The 22,955-nt window shown below is 39.2% G+C and overlaps 1 protein-coding gene across 1 annotated transcript in view; it reads left to right on the top strand.

Annotated features, from left to right (window-relative positions):
• The first annotated feature begins 433 nt into the window (after positions 1-433).
• Positions 434-22,955, top strand: part of NMNAT2 (nicotinamide nucleotide adenylyltransferase 2) — a 113,267-nt gene continuing 90,745 nt past the window's right edge. The window contains exon 1 of the mRNA XM_081323238.1: positions 434-580. Within this exon, the coding sequence (XP_081179364.1) occupies positions 496-580 (85 nt within the window). The 5' untranslated portion in view covers positions 434-495. The remainder of the gene's footprint in view (positions 581-22,955) is intronic.

The following is a 22,955-nucleotide window of genomic DNA, read 5'->3' on the forward strand; positions in this document are numbered from 1 at the left end:
AGGTTCTAAGACTGTAAATAAACATTAGCAATGGCTCCCCCCACCTTTCATTATACTTCCGTTCAACTAAGAGGATAAAAATGGGAAATATAATCTGCTTTAGTGAGTGTGAAGACACCACCAGCATGTATTGTAAGTCATTATTGTGTATTATCTCCACCAGAATATAGGAGCTAAGTACATATTCATCTTCTTTCCTGGCAAAACAAATAAAGTACCACTGATGATCCCAATATCTGGGGGGGGGGGCAAATTCTACCATCCGCTTTAGCTCTGCCTGAAGAGCTGAGGTGCCCCGGAGGTGCCCCAGAGTTAAGTAAACTCCGGCTGGCGCTGAAGGCGTTAAAATTGAGCGCGCGGGGGGGGGGGGAATGACGCTGCTTGCGTCTGGGAGCTCTACGCCTCCCCTGCCTCTGCAGACACACACAAAAAAAGGAGAGGAGAGGCCGCGCGAGCGGAATTCCGAGGGAAGCGCCAAACCAAGCAGACGCCACCATGACCGAAACCACCAAAACCCACGTTATCTTGCTGGCCTGCGGCAGCTTCAACCCCATCACCAAAGGCCACATTCAGATGTTTGGTGAGTTCCCCGCCCTGTGCTCAGCCCGTTCGACTGGTCTCGCCCGGTGTTTTCTTGACAAGTGCGCTTGAATGGGGTGGCTCGGGGACCCTGTGTGGGGGTGGGGCGCGCCTCGGGACGCTTCCTCGGGGGGGGGGGGTGTCCTGAACAGCAGCGAAGCTGCAAAGACTACGTGGAGCGAGGACAGAGAAGGTCCGAGAGGTGTTGCGCGGCGTTTTGCTGTTGCTTTCCCCGCGGGGAGGGGAGGGGCGGCGGCTCGTATCGATCTAAATAATAGGGGGGGGGCTGTTTGGAGAACACTTAGGAGCGGCGTCAGAGGAGGGGGGGAGGAAGAGACCGGAGGGTCTTTAGTCCCACCCGAGCACTTCCCTAGGATGGGCGCAAGGCAGGGGAGGAGCTGGGGGGGGGCTCTCCAGAAGGGTTCAAGGCGGGTGGGGTAGGATTGGATGAGGGACGGGGGATGGCAGATGGCTCTACGCAGAAAAACCGAGGAGTAGCTTGTCTAGTAGCCAAGGGAAAGGTGGGTGGTTGTCAGAGAAGGGGGAGGCCTTTATGGGGTGGTTTTTCAAGAAGTCCTTCTCCTTGGGAAAATGTCAGCCTTGCTACCTGGGCACCTGCTTCTGACGCAGAAATGGACAGTGGAGGGGAAGGAGGCTTCAACACCCCCCTCCCCACCAATATGGCATGGGGGGGGTAAAGCCCCCATTTACTGTGCATTTCACCAAGAAGCTCTGGTTTGCCCCTCTGGGTGGACTTTGCCAGGAGTTTTTAATCCAACACTGCACTCTGTAAAGCCTGGCTGTAGGATCCTTAGATTTGAAAAGCAGGATTTATTGCACTTCTGGTTTCCTTTCGTTAAGATATTTGTGCTGTGCCTCTACAATGTGTCTGTTATGCATGAAATGGCTGTAAACACAATTGTGTACTTCATCATAGGAAGTAATTTTATTGTACTAGCTATGGGAGGGAGCATTTTGGAGCTCTGAGATATGAAGGAAAGAGATGAGGAAATATTTTCTTGTACCGATAGTACATCTGAAGATTAGATATACTTTTAGGATACAATCTGAGAAGAAAATTTTAGTGTATTGTTTGTATCTTATCTTGTCTAATTTGGATGGAGTAGCAGCTGTTGCCAAATATAACCATCATTAAAATTGCATTTTGGAATACATACTTGGATTTTGTGTATAAACAATAGTCTCAGTCCCATAAGTTTATTGGCCATACATGCTAATGTATATGCAATTTGAGAGGTCCTTGATGCTCTCTGAGCTTGCTTGTTTTCTTGCAGACATTTCATTACCCAAACTAGGTAACATTATCAGTGCTAGCATTGACAATATTATCTAGTTTGGTTAGTGAAAATTTTTCAAGAAAACAAGCAAGCCCAGAGAGCACTAAGGACCCCTCATGTCAGCTCTGAGCTACAAATATTCTCCTGTATTAGTATATGCAATTTGAGAAGAAAGAATGGAAAAGTATTGGTTCAAGGCATTAATTTTCTTCACTCGGTTTCCCCCTCATTATATATATTTGCATGTGTGGTGGCAAGTGGAGCTAATCCATGCTAATGAAATGGAGTACAAAACCCATGTGATTTGTGACCATCATTCAAGGTCTGTTCTGTATAAAATAATGGATTATAATGGCTGTTAATATGCTTTGGCAGAATAGTTAAGATTGTTTGCTGTCCACAGCTCCCAGTGCTGAAATGGCTTCACTGGAAGAATAGTAAATCGTAGTCCTCACCTATCAGTATTAGGGAGTTTAGAGATGGATGTTTTGATGAGCTAGCCATAGGTATAATGATTTAAAATAAATATTCAGGTGCACTTAGTTCATAAGATAATTATATATTATACATCACTGAAATGTGGTGTCTCCTCTCAATAACATTTGCAAAGACAATTTAGTAAAGGAATTGTGCTGTTATAACCCAGCACATGGTGTTTAACACTCAGGAAAACTATTCATATCTCCCCTCCCCCATTTTCACTTTAGAGGTAAATGTTATTTTTAGAAAACAGCATTTTAGACTCTAATTTAAGTGGAACATTTAATAGAGCCAGAAGACATTGTCAACCAAATCATAGGTAAAAATACTTTTAAAGTAATGCATATACTGTGTAAGTTAAAAACTAAATTTGTATTAACCTTATAAGATTTTTCTACTTCATTGTGTATGAGGGATGCTCTTTTGTAATAAGTTTTGTAATGTATTTTCAACTTCAGGAGCAGATATAGGAACATTTTTATTTCATACACCAATATATGCTAATTGTGCTCTGCAATTAAAATAGATCTGCATGAGTCTAGTAATATATGTGTTGATTGGACAATAGAGCATAGTCAAAACTAAAAACTCATTCTCTTTCCCCTTTATTCTGCCAGGAGCCTGCTGAGCTTGTAGATACTTTTATTTCCATTTTTTCTCATTTAATGCAACCTCTCATAAAGGATTTCACATCTGCATGCTCTCTCTCTCTTTAAAGTGCATGTGGTATTATTGTGATGTCAATATTTGTGTACAAGAAAAGAAAGGAAGCCAATATTCTTTCTGAATAATCCTTTGATTTTCCACCTGTCAGCTAAGTGGGGGAAAAGTCTGGTCCATATTTACTGCACAATTGTTTCTATGGAGTCCTGAGCCCCAAATATTTGTAAATTCTTGCCTACTCATTTGCCAATATAACCTGCTATCCACAATTCAGCTTTGTCTTACTGGAATGAGCAATTAGTTGGTCATGGCAGAGAATGGTTGTCATATAATTCAATAATCGCTAGAATTGTCCTTGAGGACCAGATAATAATGGAAATGGAGAACCACCAGAACAAAGTGGCTAAGTAAATAGGCATCTATTATATCAATCAAATTTTAATATTATTACCCTTCAAAATCATCCCTGGTAAAATCTAGCCTGCCTTCCTTCCTTCCTTCCTTCCTTCCTTCCTTCCTTCCTTCCTCCCTCCCTCCCTCCCTCCCTCCCTCCCTCCCTCCCTCCCTCTCTCTTTCTTTCTCTTGCAATTTGAATCAAATGTATTTCTTCCTTGTGCTTAATTTTATTCTTTTCTAGACTGTGACACTTCCCTCTGTCCCTTAAACTCCTTGACTATTACCATTTCTTATCATTCCTTCAAACTTTGGAATGCCTATTTATCTATTAGATTTGAGATTCACAGTTAGGTGCATGTAAAAAGCATCATTTTTCAACAGGCAGTAAAATAAAATCTCACATGTTTAAAGGTGTAACTGAAGGTGGCTCCAGCATTGAATGTTGTCTTTTTAATTCCACATAATTTGATTGGTGACATTATTATTTTGTTCAAAGTAATTAGCATCCTTTCTGATACCAGTCATCATATACATCTTTTTTTAAAAAAAAAACTTTTATTGGTTTTTCAGTTAAAATCTACATATTTAGAAACCATCATGATGACTGGGTAATCAGAGATTCAGTAACAGAGATTTCAGTACATAATTCAGGTTACATTATCAAAACATTTATTTATTTATTTATTTAATAATATTTATATACCGCCCTTCTCCCGAAGGACTCAGGGCGGTGAACAGGGCAAGAATAAAAAATACAAAGTTACAAAAGTTAAAAAAGAATTAAATATATGCCCACTAAAAACAGTAAATACAAATATTAAAACAACAATAAAAAACCCCACCAACCCCCCATCAGGCCAGGCCGGCTTGTTCGAATAAGAATGTCTTTAGATCGCGACGAAAGGAGCGAAGATTGGGCGCCATCCGGAGCTCAACCGGTAACTGATTCCATAGCTCTGGGGCGCCCACAGAGAAGGATCTCCCCCTGGGGGCCACCAATCGACATTCTCTGATCGATGGCACCCTGAGGAGGCCCTCTCTGTGGGAACGTACAGGGCGAAGGGAAGTTGATGCCGGCAGCAGGTGTTCCCTAAGGTACATCCTTCTCAATTTCCCTTAACATTTCATACAACCAGTTTAAACTAATAAATTTCTAGAAATAGCATGGTCAGTTGAAAAATTTGTCAATTCAATTCAATTTCAATGAAATATATCTATGTCCTGTTATTAAAGTTTACCTAATTTTAGTTTTAATTATATTATTCAAATTTAGCCTTTAACATCCCAAATAATATTCACAACCCAAATTTCCCTTATTTCATTACAGCAAAAATTATAGCATCTAACATGTACACAGTGGCTGAATACCTATGTTCTACCTAATAAACATTGTCTGTTTCACATCCTAATACATCACACATTACTGACAGGACCACAGCCTATGTTTATCAATCTACAACTATTTATACACAACCAGATTCTGTTTTAAATTTTAGCTAATTCTTAATTCTTAATTAGAATAATCAAATGTCTTTTAACATCAAACGTGGAATCTATAAACCAAATTTCCATTATGTCAGTGCACAAATTATAATGTCTAAAATAAGCCTAAGAGATACATAAACATATTCTAGTTCTATCTCCTAAACATTTTCTGTTTAGTGATCCTGATAGATAGATCACTGACAACTATAAAGATAACCTTTAATGGTTCTCTAAGAACTCACTTTTTAAATCTAACTCTGGCTTTCTTTTTTTGCCAATCAGGTTTCCTGACCAAGGCCTTTGAATTGCCAGATAGGTCTCCCTTCGCTCCAATACATGTTATTTGAATCGAAGGAGGCCATCTAGCCATCAGTGATCTACAAAAACCAAACCATTTGTAATCATTATGTTGTTGCCCTGTTAGTTCTAGTCTGTATTTGCTCTAAAAACTTTATCTTCAGTTCGGTCTGGATTCCTCTTCCGTCTGGGTTCATCTGCTTTAAGTAAAGAGTCTTATCCAATTTTGTAATTAATGCTTGGCTATCCAGGCTTTCAGGAAACTGTCTTTGTTGATCTTCCACGTCCTCTATGTTGACATCACTATCTTGTACATAGTATACTTCTAAAGTTATAGGCTCTTTTGAAGGAGTCAAAAGTTGAGTATTAAGTTTTCCCATAGTTTATTGTTGGTCCTTAATGTTATTTGCCATAGTGATAGTTCCTTGTACTTTTAGAGTTGTCAGTTCTTTGGATAGTTTTATATTCCTCTGTCTCAATAGTAATATCTTCCAATTTTGTTATATTCTGAAGTATAAATTCTTTAGTTGCAGTCTGGGTTTCAATTTGTGACTTAAGGTTGGCATTTAAATTATTAAATCTGGAGATAGAAATCTCAGTGACTCAGTAGATTGTTTCAAGTATGAGGTTATAGTCAAGCGAGGTTTGTGGCTGATCCTTCTCCATTTTGTAATAATTATAAATAGTCCTTGGTGGAGGCTATTTTTCAAACAAAAATCAGTAAGAGTCCACCTCCACAAGTCTAAGCCAAATTCATCTCCACCTGTTTCAGGTTTTTATTTTAATGCCAAGGTCAGTCCAAAATGTAAGCAAGCTTGTTTGCCAATAGTATTCACTAGATATCCCCAGAGTACTTCAAATCCTTTTCAGAAGGTATCTTTTTATTTATTTATTTATTTGTCCCCCTTTTTAGACTAATAGGTAGAATAGTCCATTTCTGTAAATATAGGAACTTTGGGCCAAAAGTAGAAAGGCAGTAAGTCCAATAAATCAGTATAATTTAGTAGAAGACTTTTTCTTTTCTCTCCCAATGTAGACAAAGGCTGCTTTTAAGGAGGGTGGGGAAAAAATCCCTCTCTTCTCACAGGGGGAAGCAAATTCGAGAAGCTTTTGGCAGGGAAAGTAGACAATTAGGAAAACAAGAAGGCAATTCTCACCCAGTTTTCAAGTGCTTTCAAGTGCTTTGTTGAGCTTTTGGCTTCAGCAGGAAACAGCTAAATGATGGGCCATGGAAGTGTCCGATCCTTTCTTCTTCGGTTTGGAGAGTAGCTCCAAGCTCCAAGCCACCCTTCTACTGCCAACTGGAGAGAACTCTCCCCCACTCATCACCCCTCCAGGGTGACTTTCAACCCCTGTACAGGGGCCCCTCGATGAAGAAATACAGGCGACATGAGGAGCAATTCCCTCGTGCGTCTGGCTGCACCGAAAATCCGGAACCGGAAGCCATCATATACATCTTAAGATAGAAATTAATTATATTGGAGTGGACGTGTATTTCATTGTAAAATTTAGATTTTTTAGCTACCCAAACAGGCTGTTCCTATGAAACTTTCTCCCTTCCTTGTCTTTTTTGTTTCCATATCATCAACATTTGGATAGTATGTTGCCTAGACATATACATATGTGTATATCTGCAAATGTTCCTCTGTTCAGAACAACAGTTCTATACTTTATAAATATAAACTGAAGCATAATAGTGATGGGATATGCTCTGTGATGGATAATAATTCTGATTTATTATATTATATGGAATTCAACTAAATAAATCTTGCCCAACGCAAGGAACAAAAGCAGTATACAAATGTTAGATGTTGTTGCTATTGTTGCTACTACTATGTTTAGAATTATGGTAATATTAGATACGGCCATATTTTTAAAAAGTGTGAAAGTAATGTCCAAGAGATTGGTGCATAATGAAATATAGCTGTCAGCAATGAGTATGAGAGGAGAGCCAATTTGATCTAGTAGTGAAGACACTAGCCTAGAAACCAGGAAGCTAAGAGTTTTGGTTCTGCCTTAGGCATCAAAGCTACATGGATGACTTTGGGCCACTCACTGTCTCTCAGCCCATGACATCAGGCTTCAGTAACAAGCCAGTGAGTCAATTTTTGTCACAACCTCTGAAAAATAAGTAGACCCTGTACCTGGGAGAAGATGCTAGGAAAAAGAAAAAAGGAAAAGAAGAGATAAAATCATAGAAATGTAGATTTAGGAATGACCAGTGTCTGCTTAGTGAGGAGTACAAATTGAAGTATTTCTGACTGATGATGAAGATGTTTGCAATGTTCCTTGTTTTATGATCTTAAAAGATAGGGAATTTATTTTTAAGAAAAAATGGAAGTGGAACACTTGGTTTTAAAAGGTTTTCTGTGAGGACATATCGATGAGACTTTTTTCATTAATATCACATGGCACATTTTATGAATTGAAGTAACTATTAGAAGGATAAGAGAAGAAGCAATAACCTGCTTGAGATCTGTGAAAGTGTAATGGTACTGTTGCAGAAACAGTTTTCTTTTACTCAGAAGCTATTCTGAAATAAAATTGCTAGGTCTCACCATTCAATATACCAGGATTTCATTTTTCCTTTTCTCTCACTTGTTTTTTTTTGGTTAGGGTAAAAAAAATGGAGAAATGAGAACTGGTAGTATATATCACTCCCTTTATTGTGCAATCTTAAGACTTTGAGCAGCAGGACATTTGTTTTTGTTGCAGCATAGCTATCCCTTTGGGTTATGTTGTTTTAATAATTTTCAGTATATCACTTCATTGCTTCATTCTGCACTTTTGCACAATTGTATCCAAGAGAGGTGCCACTTTTGCTTTCTGTAATAACACTATAAAATAAGGGTGCCTATGAAAGCATTATCTGTGATCCTATAAATATTTTTGTAGTATTTATTTATGTTCCATATATTATGACAAATAATTGCAGTAAAAGGCAAGTATACAGTACTCTATTTTTCCTTTTTAGCAAGAGAATATCATTTGAAGTATGAAGCTTGAGACAGTTCATGGATATAAAAGTCTGATGTATAATATTAATTAAGTTGAGCAGAATATAAATTTAATAAATTACTATTAGTAGTAGCAGTATATGGAAGCTATAACAATAGTATTGACAATAGTATTGGCATATACATTTCTAAATCTGCCTGTAATTATTGTGACTGCTGTCTGAATTAACATTTACAACTGACATTGGTACTATTCATTCTGTACTTTTATTCCATCAATTATAATGATTTCTGTGGTTGAAGAAAAATGTCTTAAGTTGTTGCATTATGTACTAGAACATGATGCATGAAACATTTTCTTTGGAACAGTTTTACCCAGAGGCAAGAATAGCCCTTTTTCTTTTAAAGGCTAGTCAAGATCTAGTTATTTTGGAAGGCTAGAATGTGTGGTCCTGAATGAGATGCAGTACCATGAATGTTTATTTATTTATTTATTTATTTATTTGATTTATATACCGCCCTTCTCCTGAAGGACTCAGGGTGGTGTACAGGGCAATAAAAATAAGAATAAAGGTTACAAGATTTAAAGTTGAATGATTCTGCCCAATGTTGTAGGTTAGTTAAAATAATGTTAAATGTTGTATGTTAGGGTGAGTTAATTATAGTAGGATACATACATTTTGTTACTTTATACTGTTTTATTTGTAATTATGTGTATTTATTGAGTTGTAAGCTATTAGATTTGATTAAGGCTATATAAAAGTCTAATAAATAATGGGAAGATTATATATAATGAATTAGGTAATTAATCTCTGTACCCTACTCTTACAGTCTTATAGCCTACTCTATATTCTTATAGGCTATAGTATAGTACTGATCAGAGGGAACAAAGTCTCTAATAAAGGTCTGATCCAATGCAATGATTTCAGAGGCAAGGATCCCATATACAGAATCTGGGATCTTTTGTTGAAAAGTTTATACACAAAATATGACTTTGAGGCCTTTGCCAAAAGTAGTCCTGAGTCACAATTTCATTGAAAAAAGAGCTTTTGCTTGAAATGTGATATGATTCTAGACTGGTGCGGCTCATTTACATCTGTAAATCCTTGCTAGATATTGAAGTCATTAAGTAATGAGCAAGCAAATGTAGAATAGTTGAAATATGGAATTATTCCAATTATAATCCTAGTATGATGCAGTTTTTCCTTTGATAAGCATGCATACGTGAACTAGTTGAATTGGACTTGTTATTCTGAAATGCCAATTAAATTATTTTGCTATACTTCCCCCCCCCCTAATCCACACAGATAGAAATTTGTGGAGACTTCCTTTCTCTGCCTGCATTTAAAAATTCTAGTTAATTCCAAATGAAGAACAGCTTTTCTCAGAATTGAACTCCAATTATGTCCCAAGAGATAATAAGATAGTAATGTTAATGAATATTCCTAGAATTCTTTTTCCTGACAATCTTTTATGTTTATAGGCACAAAATTGTGTCTGTATTATTTTTTGAGGGGCAGGGAAGACTGCACGAATGGATACACCAGAAATGCATTTACACAACTTAAAATGATTTGAAAGCTATTTATTACTTATAAAAGCATGATCAAAAGCAATCAGGGGAAAGAACTGTCTGACCAACACATGGCAAGAATATACAGAAGAGCTGTATGGCAGTAACAAAGAGATTCAGCCCCACCCCACCCCACCGCAGGATGAAAGTGTGTGGGCAATGAGTCAACTGCCAAACAAGATCCCAGGTGTTGCTACTCCTACAGAATTGCTGAGGCCTATATACCCACAATCACCACAGCCTTGTGCCAGAAAATCTGGGAAATGAATAATGGCCACAGGATCAGAAACAATCAGTATTCATTGTCAAAAAAGGATAACTCCAAGGATTGCTCCAGTTATCACACAATTGGCCTCATCTCTCACTCTAGCAAAATTCCACTTAAGATCATACAACAACTTCTGGTGCTGACCATAGAAAGACCAGATGTTCAAACTGGCTTCAGAGGGATTATGGCAGTTGTGACCATATTGCAAATCTACGCTGGATCATGGAAAAATCTCAAAAACATCAAAAGAATATCTACCCCTGCTTTATTGACTACAAGAAAGCCTGAATTGTGCTGATCATGATCAGCTGATCAGTTGTGGAGAGACTTAGAAGACCTAGAGTTATTAGTACATCTGGTCAAGTTGCTGTAGTCGCCATATGGAGACACTGACTGGTTTGAGATAGAGAAGGAAATGTGACTGAATTTGTGCAAGAATTCATTTTCGTAGGATGCAGATTGATCAAAGCAGTGAATAAGGTCCAGAAATAAAGTGTTAAATTGCCGTGGGTTGCACAGCAATAATAAACATGAACCAAGTATGGAAAAGCAAAGATGTCAGCCTGGCAACTAAATGCAGATTAGTCTGCATTATTGTGTTTCCCATAGTTACCTATAGTCCAGCTACCTTGGACCATGAAAAAAAATTAGACAAGAGGAAAATCAACTTGTTCAAGCTGTGGTGCTGGAGTAGGTTCCTTGGAAAACAAAGGAGACAAACAAGCGAGTACTGGAGTGTATAAAATCAGATGTATCATTGGAAGGCAAAATCACAAAATTCTACCTTACTTTTTTGGCCAAGTAATGTGCTCAAACTCACTGGAAAAGGCAGTTATGCTTGGAATGGTCAGCAGTAAAAGGAAATCAGGAGGCCAAAAGCCACAGTGGTTAGACACCATCAAAGCTGATACCAGTCAGAGCATAAAAGAACTGAAAGTATCCATTAAAAAATGGAAAATGTAGGGAGACTCAGTCCATAGAATCACTGTGAATTGGACATGATTGAACAGATAGCATCATCATCATAATATATTATACGTATATCTAATACAATCTTACAAATCTTTAACAAATATGTGTGCCTTATGTAAAGAGATATAAGATAGATAGGTATAGATATAATTAACATTATTATGTTAGTGTTGCCAATATAATCAACAGTGCTTTATTAATAATATATTAGATACTCTGCTTCTGTCATGTTACATGTGTTCAGTGTGGGAGTTTCCATATAATGAAAGAGATAATTATATTTACCATTCTTAAGCAACCTACAAATTGCATAAATTACTTAATAATAATAATAATAAAGTTGGAAGAGACCTTGAAGGTCATCTAGCCAACCCCCTACTCAGGCAGGAAACCCTATACCATTTCGGACAAATGGCTGTCGAGTCTTTTCTTAAAAACTTCCAGTGTTGGAGCATTCACGCTTCTGGAGGCAGGTTGTTCCACTGGTTAATTGTTCTAACTGTCAGGTAGTTTCTCCTTAGTTCTAGGTTGCTTCTCTCCTTGATTAGTTTCCATCCATTGCTTCTTGTCCTGCCCTCAGGTGCTTTGGAAAATAGCTTGATTCCCTCTTCTTTGTGGCAGCCCCTGAGATATTAGAACACTGCTATCATGTCACCCCTCATCCTTCTCTTTATTAGACTAGACATACCCAATTCCAGCAACCGTTCCCTATATGTTTTAGCCTCCAGTCCCCCAATCATCTTTGTTGCTCTTCTCTGTACTCTTTCTAGAGTCTCAACATCTTTTTTACATCGTGGTGACCAAAACTGGGTGCAATATTCCAAGTATGGCCTTACCAAGGCATTGTAAAGTAGTATTAATACTTCACGTGATCTTGATTCTATCCCTCTATTAATGCAGCCTAGCACTGTTTTTTGGCAGCTGCAGCACACTGCTGGCTCATATTTAAGTGATTGTTCACTAGGATTCCGAGATCCCTCTCACAGTTACTACTATTGAGCAAGGTACCCCCTATACCACGGGTCGGCAACCCACGGCTCCGGAGCCGCATGCAGCTCTTTGAGCCGTCTCCTGCGGCTCCCAGCCGCCCAGTGCGCGCACACCTCTTCGAACGGGCAGTGGTGCGCGCGCACCTCTCCAAATGGAGAGTGGCACCGCCCGTTTGGAGAGGTGCGCGCGCACCTCTCCGAATGGGCGGAGGTGCGCACGCACCTACCCAAACCTTTGGAGAGGTGCGTGCGTAACTCCGCGCGAACGGGCAGCGGCGCCGCTCTTTGAGAAAGCTGCCGCGGCATGTTTGCAGGCTGCCAAAAGTGGCAGCTTCGCAGACGGGCCGCGGCAGCTTTCCCAACAAGCGGCGCCGCTGCCCATTCCGAGAGGTGCGCGCGCACCTCTCCGAATGACCGTAGGTGCGCACGCACCTACCCAAACCTTTGGAGAGGTGCGCGCGTACCTCCGCGCGAACGGGCAGTGGCGCCGCTCTCTGGGAAAGCTGCCGCGGCATGTTTACAGGCTGCCGAAGGCGGTAGCTCTGCAAACGGGCCGTCGCCGTCGCACAACCGGGAACCGGTTCCATCACATAAAAAAATGGCAACCGCGCACGTCCGCCCATGCGCAAGAAAAAAGCGTTTTGCGCATGCGCAAAATGTTTTTTGCGCATGCGCGTGCATGGACGCACGCACGCGGCTCCCACTTTTTTTTATGTGTGATGGAACCGGTTCCCAGTGGCTCTTTTCCTTTTTCAGGTTGCCGACCCCTGCCCTATACTATACCCATACATTTGGTTTTTCCTGCCTAAATGTAGAACCTTACTTTTTTCATCATTGAATTTCATTTTGTTAGATAGTGCCCAGTGTTCAAGTCGGTCCAGATCCTCCTGTATCTTAAGCCTATCTTCCTGAGTGTTGGCTATTCCTGCCAGCTTGGTGTCATCTGCAAATCTGATGAGTTCCCCATCTATCCCCTCGTCCAAATCGTTGATGAAGTTGTTGAAGAGCACTGGGCCCAGAACAGAGCCCTGGGGCACCCCACTACACACTTCCCTCCATGTAGATCCAATTCCATTGAGGACCACATGCTGAGTACGGCCAGTCAGCCAGCTACGAATCCATCTGGTGGTGATGCTGTCTAACCCACATTTTTCTATCTTACCAAGTAGTAGGTTGTGATCTACTTTATCAAATGCCTTAATGAAGTCCAAGTAAATTATATCCACAGCATTCCTCTGATCCACTAATTTTGTCACCTGGTCAAAGAATGCAATAAGATTTGTCTGGCATGATCTGTTTTTGACTTCCTGGTATATTTTCAAACTTTAGGACAACTAGTGAATAAATGTTCACTTTCCAATTTGCAATATTTACTAAGTTTTAAAAAGTTATTTTTACTAGTCTTCCCATTTCCATGTACCAGTGTGACAGTCCAAACATATGTCTACTCAGCAGTAACACTCATTAAGTTAAGTTCCTCAAGTAATTGTGCATAGGATTAAAATCCTGGTAATCTTTAATCTAAAGTAAAAGAAACAGCTTCTTGCTTGGTTTTACTATTAGTCACAAGCCGCAAATTTTTTCTTAGGTCTGACTACTTACAGTACAACCACATGATAGGATTATTTTGCAAATTGCTAGCATTGAGAAGACCATTAAATTCCATAGTAATTCACATTAGAAGTTTTTCAGTCAGAAGCATAGTCCAAAAAGAAAAAATAATCTCTAATTTCTGCAAGTGAACTGCATTAAGCAGATTAATGAGTAAGTGTTAATTTGTTCTTTCCTTTTGCTTTCCTGCTTGAATTAAATAAATGGAAGAAAACATGTGAATGCCACCAGCAGAACTGCCAGTGGAAGCTTAAAAATAGCACAAATAATTATTATGTTTTTCCCCATCAGTGTTTTTCTGAATTAAAACTGAAGTAGCATTGAGAATTGTACCTTGCAAATACTATAGCGTAAATTCTGATTGCATGATTCAATTAACTACTATAAACTAGATGGATGGCAATATAAATATACAGTAGGTTTTGTTCTTTTTACGATATATCTAAAAATAATACTGTACCAGGTATTGTTTACCACCTGTAAGGAGATTAGACATTGCAAGAGCTATTTATGCCTCTTTAAAACATTACATGTGGTTAAATATTTATTTAGCAAAGGTTTTTGTTATTCTGTGACATTCTGCATGTGAAAAACTAGTGTGTTTTTTTAGTGAGCTTGGCTGAATCTCTTCTAGTATTTATTTGTTTTGAGGAGTGTCTCTGTGTGTGTGCATGTGTGGAGGAAATTCCACTAGTGGGAGCCTTTATATGTGGTAACCCATTTCACACATCTGTAAACTTTGGTGAAACTATCAAGGAAAAGATACGGTGTGTGATTCTTCTGGTTGTGTGCATTGGCATTTACTTTGGAGGTTTGGCAGTATGAGCAACTAGGCTGTGTACACTGTGCCCCTCTTCACAATAATGTAATAAAACTTTTTTTTAATCCTGCTGATGAAGGTACAATGAAGGTACAAGAATACAATGGTACAATGTCCTTTTCAGTGCAGAATTATTCTTTAATTGATAATTATGTTGCATTCTAAGGAGACAAAAGTGCTCCTGAATAAAAACTTTCCACCTGACAATAAAGATTTCTCTAAGAGATTCTCTTCAGAACATCATTTCTTCTTATGGGAGGCATTCTGTTTTGAACATCAAGTTTCCGTATTTTATTGGTTTGTAATTTTTAATGATAAGGGACGCGGTGGCTCAGTGGGTTAGGACGCTGAGCTTGTCGATCAGAAGGTCAGCAGTTTGGCGGGTTGAATCCCAAGTGCCGCATAGCAGAGTGAGCGCCTGTTACTCGTCCCAGCTTCTGCCCACCTAGCAGTTCGAAAGCACATAAAAATGCAAGTAGAAAAATAGGGACCACTACGGTGGGAAGGTAACAGCGTTCCGTGCACCTCTGGCGTCTAGTCATGCCGGCCACATGACCACGGAGACGTCCTCGGACAAGCGCTGGCTCTTCGGCTTTGAAACGGAGATGAGCACCGGCCCCTACAGTCAGAAACGACTAGCACGCATGTGCGGGGGAACCTTTACCTTTATCTAATTTTTAATGGAGCATTATTTTCTATTATTCCTGTTAATGACTGTGGAGCATCTTTTACATCTTTTTGCCTTAAATATGACTTTATCAGCTTGGGTGGGATTTCTTTTTTACTTTATTGGTTGTTGATGAAAGGAGCAGGAGGAATAGATTCCTTGAAAATGCTTGGCCTTGTTGAGGATTCCATTTTGTTACTCGATTACTGTAGTAAAAATAATAATATAATAAAGAAATAAAGGGTTCAGGGATCTGACATCAAAGATGGAACATTTACATATCCCCACAGATATGATGATCTTCCATTATTTTGTAGTGCTTCATGCATTTTATCATGACTCCCTTGATGTAAATCCATTTTCTTCAGTTTTCAACTCATTTTATTCAGATGAACATTAAACTGAAAAAAACCAACCCTGAGATATCATTCCTGGGGTCCTTGAAGGAAGGATGAGATACAAATATACAAAGTGCTTTGCACATAATTAGAAAAGAAAAAGAAAAAAGAAAAGAAAAATTGTTTAAGGCATAAAAATAAATATCATCTGTAGGAATACCTTAAAAAGAAACAGTTGCTAATATTTTAAGTCACAGAGCTTGACTAAAATGAGAACTAGAATCTCTTTGGTGACAAACATCACCAAATAACTCCACTGTATTTCAGTCACACAGATGTCTTTTTATGTTAAACAGCCTGGATGCCCAAAGAGTGTGAAAATGAATAGTATGGCTGTGAGGTTTTTGCATGTGTCTATTTCTGCATACATTTATTCTGAAGGAAAATAAAACACAATTTCAAAAATGAAAACCATCTGGATTTGCATGAATGCTATTCTGGGTAATTATTTTGCCATTTATGTGTGAGAAGAAGTCTTCTCATACTAGCAATAAGATTCTTTTCCAACTGGGAGCAAAAATAAAATTCTTCTCCACTATAAAACAATCTTGGACTTTGCCAAGTCCCCTTTTTAATTGTCACTTAGTTGCCAATGGTAAAAATGAAACAAAGGTGGTTGTTGATTTAGGTAAAATCCCACTGGTGTGTTAAAAGTGCAGCAAGCTGTAACTTTAATCAGATGAAATCAATCTATACTTATCCAATCTGCTGTAATATAAGAAGCCTAAGCAATTTCTGACCATTTGAAGAAATACTTCTCCCTTTTTTCATCCCTATAGATGCCTTCATATTTGTTCAGACACAAACTCTTCATATGTTCAAAGCCATTCTTATTCTTTTACTTCTCTAAATATATATTTTATTTCTGCTAAATATATATGTTCCAGCTTTAAGTCCCTCTATCGTTATCTCCCATCTAAAAAGAAAACCACCCTCCTTGTAAATGTTCTGCTCTTCTGTGGTGGCCTCTCTTTTCTTCTACTCATTCCTTATCTCTCTCTCTCTTTCTCTCCAGTAATTTTATTAAAATTACAATTATGAAGATAAAAATTTAGACAAACGAGAGAAAAATAGAAGATGTAGAAAAGAAAAATATTAGGAAAATAAAAGGAAAAATAACTTTATAGTAAAGGAAAAGAAATCTATATATTTTTTCTCTATTCATCATAAATGTAAATTTTTTTAGCAAAGTCCTTAAATAGGTAAAGGTATAGTTTTCCCCTGTCCAGTCATGCCCAATTCTATAGGGCGATGTTCATTTTTGTTTCTTAGTTGAGGGAGCCAGAGTTGTCCGAAGACATTTCCATGATCATGTGGCCAGCATGACTATACACTGAGGTGCACAGAACACTATTTACCTTCCCACCAAAGTTGTACCTATTAATCTACTTACATTTGCATGCTTTTGAACTGCTAGGTGGGCAGGAGCTGGGGCAAGGACAGGAGCTCACCCATTGCATGGTGCTCAGGTCTTAAACCCAGGCTGTCAGCTTTCCAGCTAACAAGCTCAGCCCAGTGTCTTTAACCACTGAGTCTTTACACTCCCCACAAGTCCTTAAATAGAAGTCCTTAAATTTGTACTTAAAACAAAATCAGTGCTGTAAAACATGTCAATCCAAAGGTTCCTAATAGCTACAAATCAGTTAACAAGTAATTTCCAAAAGTGAATAGAAAAGGAATAATGTGAATTCAGTGTCCTTAAAGGCGCTGATCATGGTTTGAGCAAGATGGCCATTCTTGTCTCTCCCACAGCTTTAAATCTGCTGGAGCAACTGTCTGGAGGAGCAACTGTCAGGAGAATTTGTAGGCAATCTCAAGTCCCCTCCTTGCCCAGAAAGGAATTATGAAGAGCTGGTTTATTCACCGGCTCTTCATTCCACTGCAATCATAGGCTCTGCTTTTAGTGGAGACACCTTCACCATTTCTTCCTTGGAAGTCTTTCTTCTCCTCCCTTCTTTCAAATATGGCATTTATTGCAGTTCTTTAACGCTATCTTGTTCTCAGATAATTTCAACTATCCAAAGCTATATCTCTTACCACTTGTATTGCTATTCTACTTATTTGCAAGACTTGAACGATCTCTTCTCTCAACCTCTTGGGTAAAAACTTGCTGACCACCTGGCCTCCATTTCAGCATCTCTCTAGTCATCTTGTTTTTAATCGCAAGGCTCTGCCTCCCATCTTTCCTTTTTTTCCTACATTCATTCATTCCACACAACTCTTATTTTATATTCCATTCTTCACTCTTCCACCATTTTATTATAATTAAGGGTGCACTGTCTATGCAACTTATTATCTGTGCTGGCATCCTGGGTGTCAGTTAATGAGATAGCAAGTTGGATGCCTACCACAATGCAACATAATGTAATTCAGATGCAACTTTTGCAAGAAAAGAGTCCTTTTTAACCTATATTCTTTCACAATTTACATTATTACAATTGCCTATAAAGATGGCAATTGTAACATAGTAACAGGTTTGGCACAGGTTGAAACCAGGAATCCAATAAACAAGCAACAAATCTGAAAGAAATGGCAACAGACAAGGTAAGGTGGAATTCAGACTTAAAGCATGGCACAGCAGGCTAAGCACAACCGAGTGAGGTTTGAAATGCTGTTCCCTGTATTTTCTGCCAAGGAGTAAGACCAGTATATAAAATAAACCAAACTGACCCTTCATCCAATATACAGCTATGACAGTTTACTCCTCAGCATTGGCTTTTCTGCAAACTTGCTTCTTGAGAAGTCTCTGCAATCTACAGAATTCTATTCTCATTCTTACATCTAACACATGCCTCTGCTTAGGACTGGGTGGCTGGACCTCCTAAGCTGAGGGGCTGTCACTGGGTACAAGCAAGCCATCCTAGGGTCTTGCTGGAATGGTCTCAACCAGATGGAGTCTGCCATAATTGGAAATATCAACACCAAGGTCCTTGTACCTCGGTGAACCTCTTCCTGCCCATCCTTCTCATCAGACAACACGTCTAACAGAGCCGAGTCTCAAATGCCTCCTCCGAAACCATAGATGCAGCCCTTTCAGTTGTAACCCCCACATTGTATTTTGTAATATGGAAATAAAAGTATTAAACATCTAGAAAGATTTTAACCAAAAGTCTATTTTTGTGATACAGGTGGATGTCAGGACAAAAAGCCAGTCAAATCAATCTGTGGTTAGCTGATACTATGTTTTACTCAGAATGTATTGACCAGTTGTCTGTCTGTCTGTCTGTCTTTTGGTCAGTCGGTCTCTTTCTTTCATGGAAGTTCTTTCCCATCAGAGAATAATATAAGAGTTGTAGGGGCATTTGACCTATTTTTCCCCTCTTTCTGTTCATATTCCAAAATTCACCTTTTGCACAGCAGTATTTAATATTCCCTTAACTAAATAAATAATAAATCCACCAGCCATGTTAATCTAGTTTCTGCCTTGAATTCATACAAAATTCATGCAGAGCTGATGCTTTCACTGATGAGAATTTCTTCTTCAGTCCACTTCTCAGTAAATCACTAGAGAACTATGCATGCCCTATTACTTTGACTTTCAAGATTATCTAAAAAGCTCTGCTTTACACGGGTGTCCCATAGGCTGTAAGTCACATGCTGTCACTGTTTCATTCCACGTTTCTGTCTAATGTATATTATAGACACAGCCATATGCTTTTTTAAAAAGCTGTCATATAGCCAGATTTCTGGTAGGGAAAAAAATAATAGAATTAGTGGAGAGAAAGTAGATTTCTGTGACCAGTACTCTTCATTTGGGATTTGGAAACTATTGTCAAGGGACCAATCCTTTATATGTACTAGGCTATGGATGAAGATGATTAACATTCTGAAAAAAAATCACCACTGGAGTAATTTCTTAAGGAAAAGCCTGATTTTCATTGTGAAAAAAAGATTTTATTTTGGTAGCTTTCCTTTTTCTTTCTGGTTTGCAATAAGTGGCACTGAGTTGCAAACCAAATGAAATACAATTGAAGTGGTATTCACCCACATGCCAGTTCTGATCACCCCTTTATTATGTCAATTCAAAGCCACTGGTGAATGGCATTTTCCTGATCTGGGAATTGCTATGTGTTATATGTGGTTGCTGGTTTCTTTCAACACTCTGTCAGTCAGCAGAGAAATTGTGCACACCTTAGGTACAGTCTGACTTCAAGATTCTGTCTGTCTTTTCAAGGCTAGTTTGTCCTTGATATAGACTGAGACAGGAAAGATGCAGACCCTGTCATGATTTAGACCAAACCAGATCTTATAGAGTAGAATTACTGAAACTGGCTGATGTATCCATCTTCAAGGACAGGGAAGTAGTTGAATGCAAGCCCAGTTCACTATCCCTCATTTATGGTCTATACCCGTGGTGGCATCTCTGTGGGCACACGCATCATTGCCACAGAGGGAGGCAGGGCCAGGCTGTTCCCCTCCGCCTCTCCATGTGCGCCTGCGCTCTCGCTCGCTCTCTGCACTGGGAGTCGGAGAAGCTGCAAGAGCTGCGCGGATCCAAGCTGGATGGTGGAGGCAGCTGCCAGCAGGAGTCTAGGTAAGCCTCCAGAGGGATTTCATGCCCCCTCCCCATGGCTCATCTGGGTGGCAGAAACATTTTCCAAGCCTCTGGAGCTTGTATCCATGGCCACGGGGTGATTTTGCAGCAGGCCAACAGCCTGATCTGGGCTCCAGAGGCCTGGAAAAGGCCTCTGCCATGCAAATCTATGGCTAAAGAGTGATTTTGCCCCCCCCAAGGCCGAGCCAGATGGCAGCGGCATTTTCCAAGCCTCTGGAGCCTAGATCAGGCCGCTGGCATGCCAGAAAATCACCCCGTGGTCATGGAGGTGAGCTCCAGAGGCTTGGAAAATGCTTCTGTCACCTAGATCAGCCACGCCCCCCCCAAAATCGCTCTGCAGCCCTAGATCCACATGACAGAGGCCTTTTCCAGGCCTCTGGAGCCTGGTTTGGGCCATTGGCACACCACAAATTTGTCCCATGGCCATGGATGTGAGCTCCAGAGGCTTGGAAAATGTGGCGGTGGGGACTTCCGGATGGCTAGGCATCGCCGGAGGCAGCCATTCTTAGGCTGTCAGCCTCACGGCTCCGTAGAGCCGCCGAAAACAGTGCCGATCAGCTGTTTCGGCAGCTCGGAAGCCCCCTCCTCAGGAGAAGAGGAGGGGGCGAGCGCCCAGGTAGGGGTAGAGCTCTCCGGGGCCGCCAGAACTTAAAGTTTTGGCGGCTGAAGGATTGAGCCCCCCCGAAGCCTGGGCATGCTCCAGACTGCGAGGCGCTTCTGCTCCGGGCTTTTTGGAGCAGAACAGGGTGTCCGCAACCATCCCTGCTAGCAAGAAAGAACTTTGAAGAACGAGTACGCAGGCAGAGCGATACAGGAGATTTAGGTGAAAATGGTCTTTTGATCTTTAACTCAATGGACTTTGCTGAGCTTGAAAGTGGAAGTGCGTAGCAAACAATAGTGGGTGAAAATGGCGGCTATATCTTCTAAAGTTCCTGCTCTGGTGCAGCAGTCTTTGTTGCAAGCCTTATTGCCCCCTGCACCCGTATTTGCATCAGCCCTTACAGTTAAAGATTTGCAGAATGTGATGCAAGAGATTATGGAAAAGCAATTGCAACAATTTGCTAAGATAATGGATAAAAAGCTGGAGGAGAAGTTAACATAAAAACTAGCTGAGGTTATGGATGAAAAGATTACAGAGAAACTAACAGAAACAAGAGCAGACATTTTATCTGCATTTCAAGGCATGGCTATATGTATTGAGCATTTGAATGAAAGAGTGGAAGATCTCAGTCAAAATGATACTAGACTGGAAGTAAAAATGACAGAAACTGAAAATGTGGTAGAGAAAATTGATTGTAATTTGACCTCGGTACAGTATTATCAAATGGAGTTTGCTGTAAGGATTAGAGGCTTAAAAGAAAATCCTAAAGAAAATTTGAATAAAATAGTTTCTGAGGCTCTGGAATGGGTGCTGGGGCGACCAGCAGATGAAATAGTGGAAGATATAGATAAAATTTTCTGTGTTAATTCGTGGATTGCAAGACAAAGGAAATTACCCAGAGATGTGGTGGTTTATTTTACAAAGAGAGTGATTAGAAATGAAGTTATTCAAGCCTCCTATAACATTGAATTTGTAATTGCTGAGCAAGAAGTCTTGATTTTAAAAGAGATCCCTCCAAGAATTTTAAGAAAAAGGAAGGAATTTGCTTTTTTGACACAAGAATTGAGACGACGTGATATCAAGTTTAGATGGGAGATACCAGTGGGTATGGTGGTGACCTATGAAGGTATGAGTCTTACTACGGTGATTCAGGCACGTGATTTTTACAGTAATGTTTTAAAAGCAGCCCCCATACCACTTTTGGAATCTACAAAGAAGAAAGGTGAGAGAGAGTCTCAACGACACAGAGAGAATCTACAAGGTGCTGAAGGAACAATGCACACAGATGAGAAAGTTACAGGAGTGGATCAAATTTCAGTGTCACTGGAGGAGGCCAGAAATTGGAAGAGGCGTGCTGCTTCTAGACGAACGAGACAAGCCTGAAGATTTAGTTGCAGAACTGAAGGAGATAATAATGCAGTAAGGATTATAAAGGGTGGTTTTAGAAGAGTAAACGGGAATTGAAATTGTTAAAAGGGTTAAATATTTGGGGATATATTTTTCACCTTCAAATGTAGAGTTATATAAAATAATTATGTTTTGTAATATTTTATGTTTTAATTTTAAGATAATTACGAAAACTTAATTGGGAAGAATTGTAGTAGTGCTTACTGAAATTTTGAAGGTTATGATTTGCTATTTGGTTGGTATGTATATCTATTGTGTGATAAGAAGGTACATAATGTGTTTAAGGTATATACTTTGTGACATGCTCTGTTGCAAGTTTGGGAAAAACTAGATGAAAGCTAACTTGTAAGCTATTTTTATGGGCAATAATGAAACACGTAATAGAAAATATAAAAATGATGTGATTATATATAAAAAATTTTAAGTTTGGAAAGTAATGTAAGGTACTTGAAGCTGTATAATATATTAAGAGAAGGAAAGATTTCATAAACTTGGTTTTAGTATGGAAATTTAAAGCCCAGCTGGAAAGAAGAATAGAAAATTGGTTTTTTTTTAATGATTGATGTAAATTTGTTTTGTCTGTAATTGTTTTTATTGGGTATTTTTATTGACACTATTGTGGATATCAAGTGGATGTTGAATTTAACTATGGCAGTAAGACTTTTAGTAAAAAGGAAGAACTACTGATTATAGAAGAATGGACTGTAAAGTTTTCAATTTCGAGGATAAGACTTTAGTGTACCTGAAAGACTATTTGCAACAGAGAGATACTACGGAGTAAATATGGGACTAAAAAGTATTATACAGCATTTGAATAATTATTGATGTGATATTTATACTGTTTGAAGTTAATTTATATGAGTTAAAGTGCGATAGTTTTAATAGTTTATGATTGTTTGCATAAGGTAGATTATGATTGTATTCTTATACCCTGTACGT

Source organism: Vipera berus (assembly GCF_964194415.1).
Source record: "Vipera berus genome assembly, chromosome: 3".
Taxonomy (NCBI): domain Eukaryota; kingdom Metazoa; phylum Chordata; class Lepidosauria; order Squamata; family Viperidae; genus Vipera; species Vipera berus.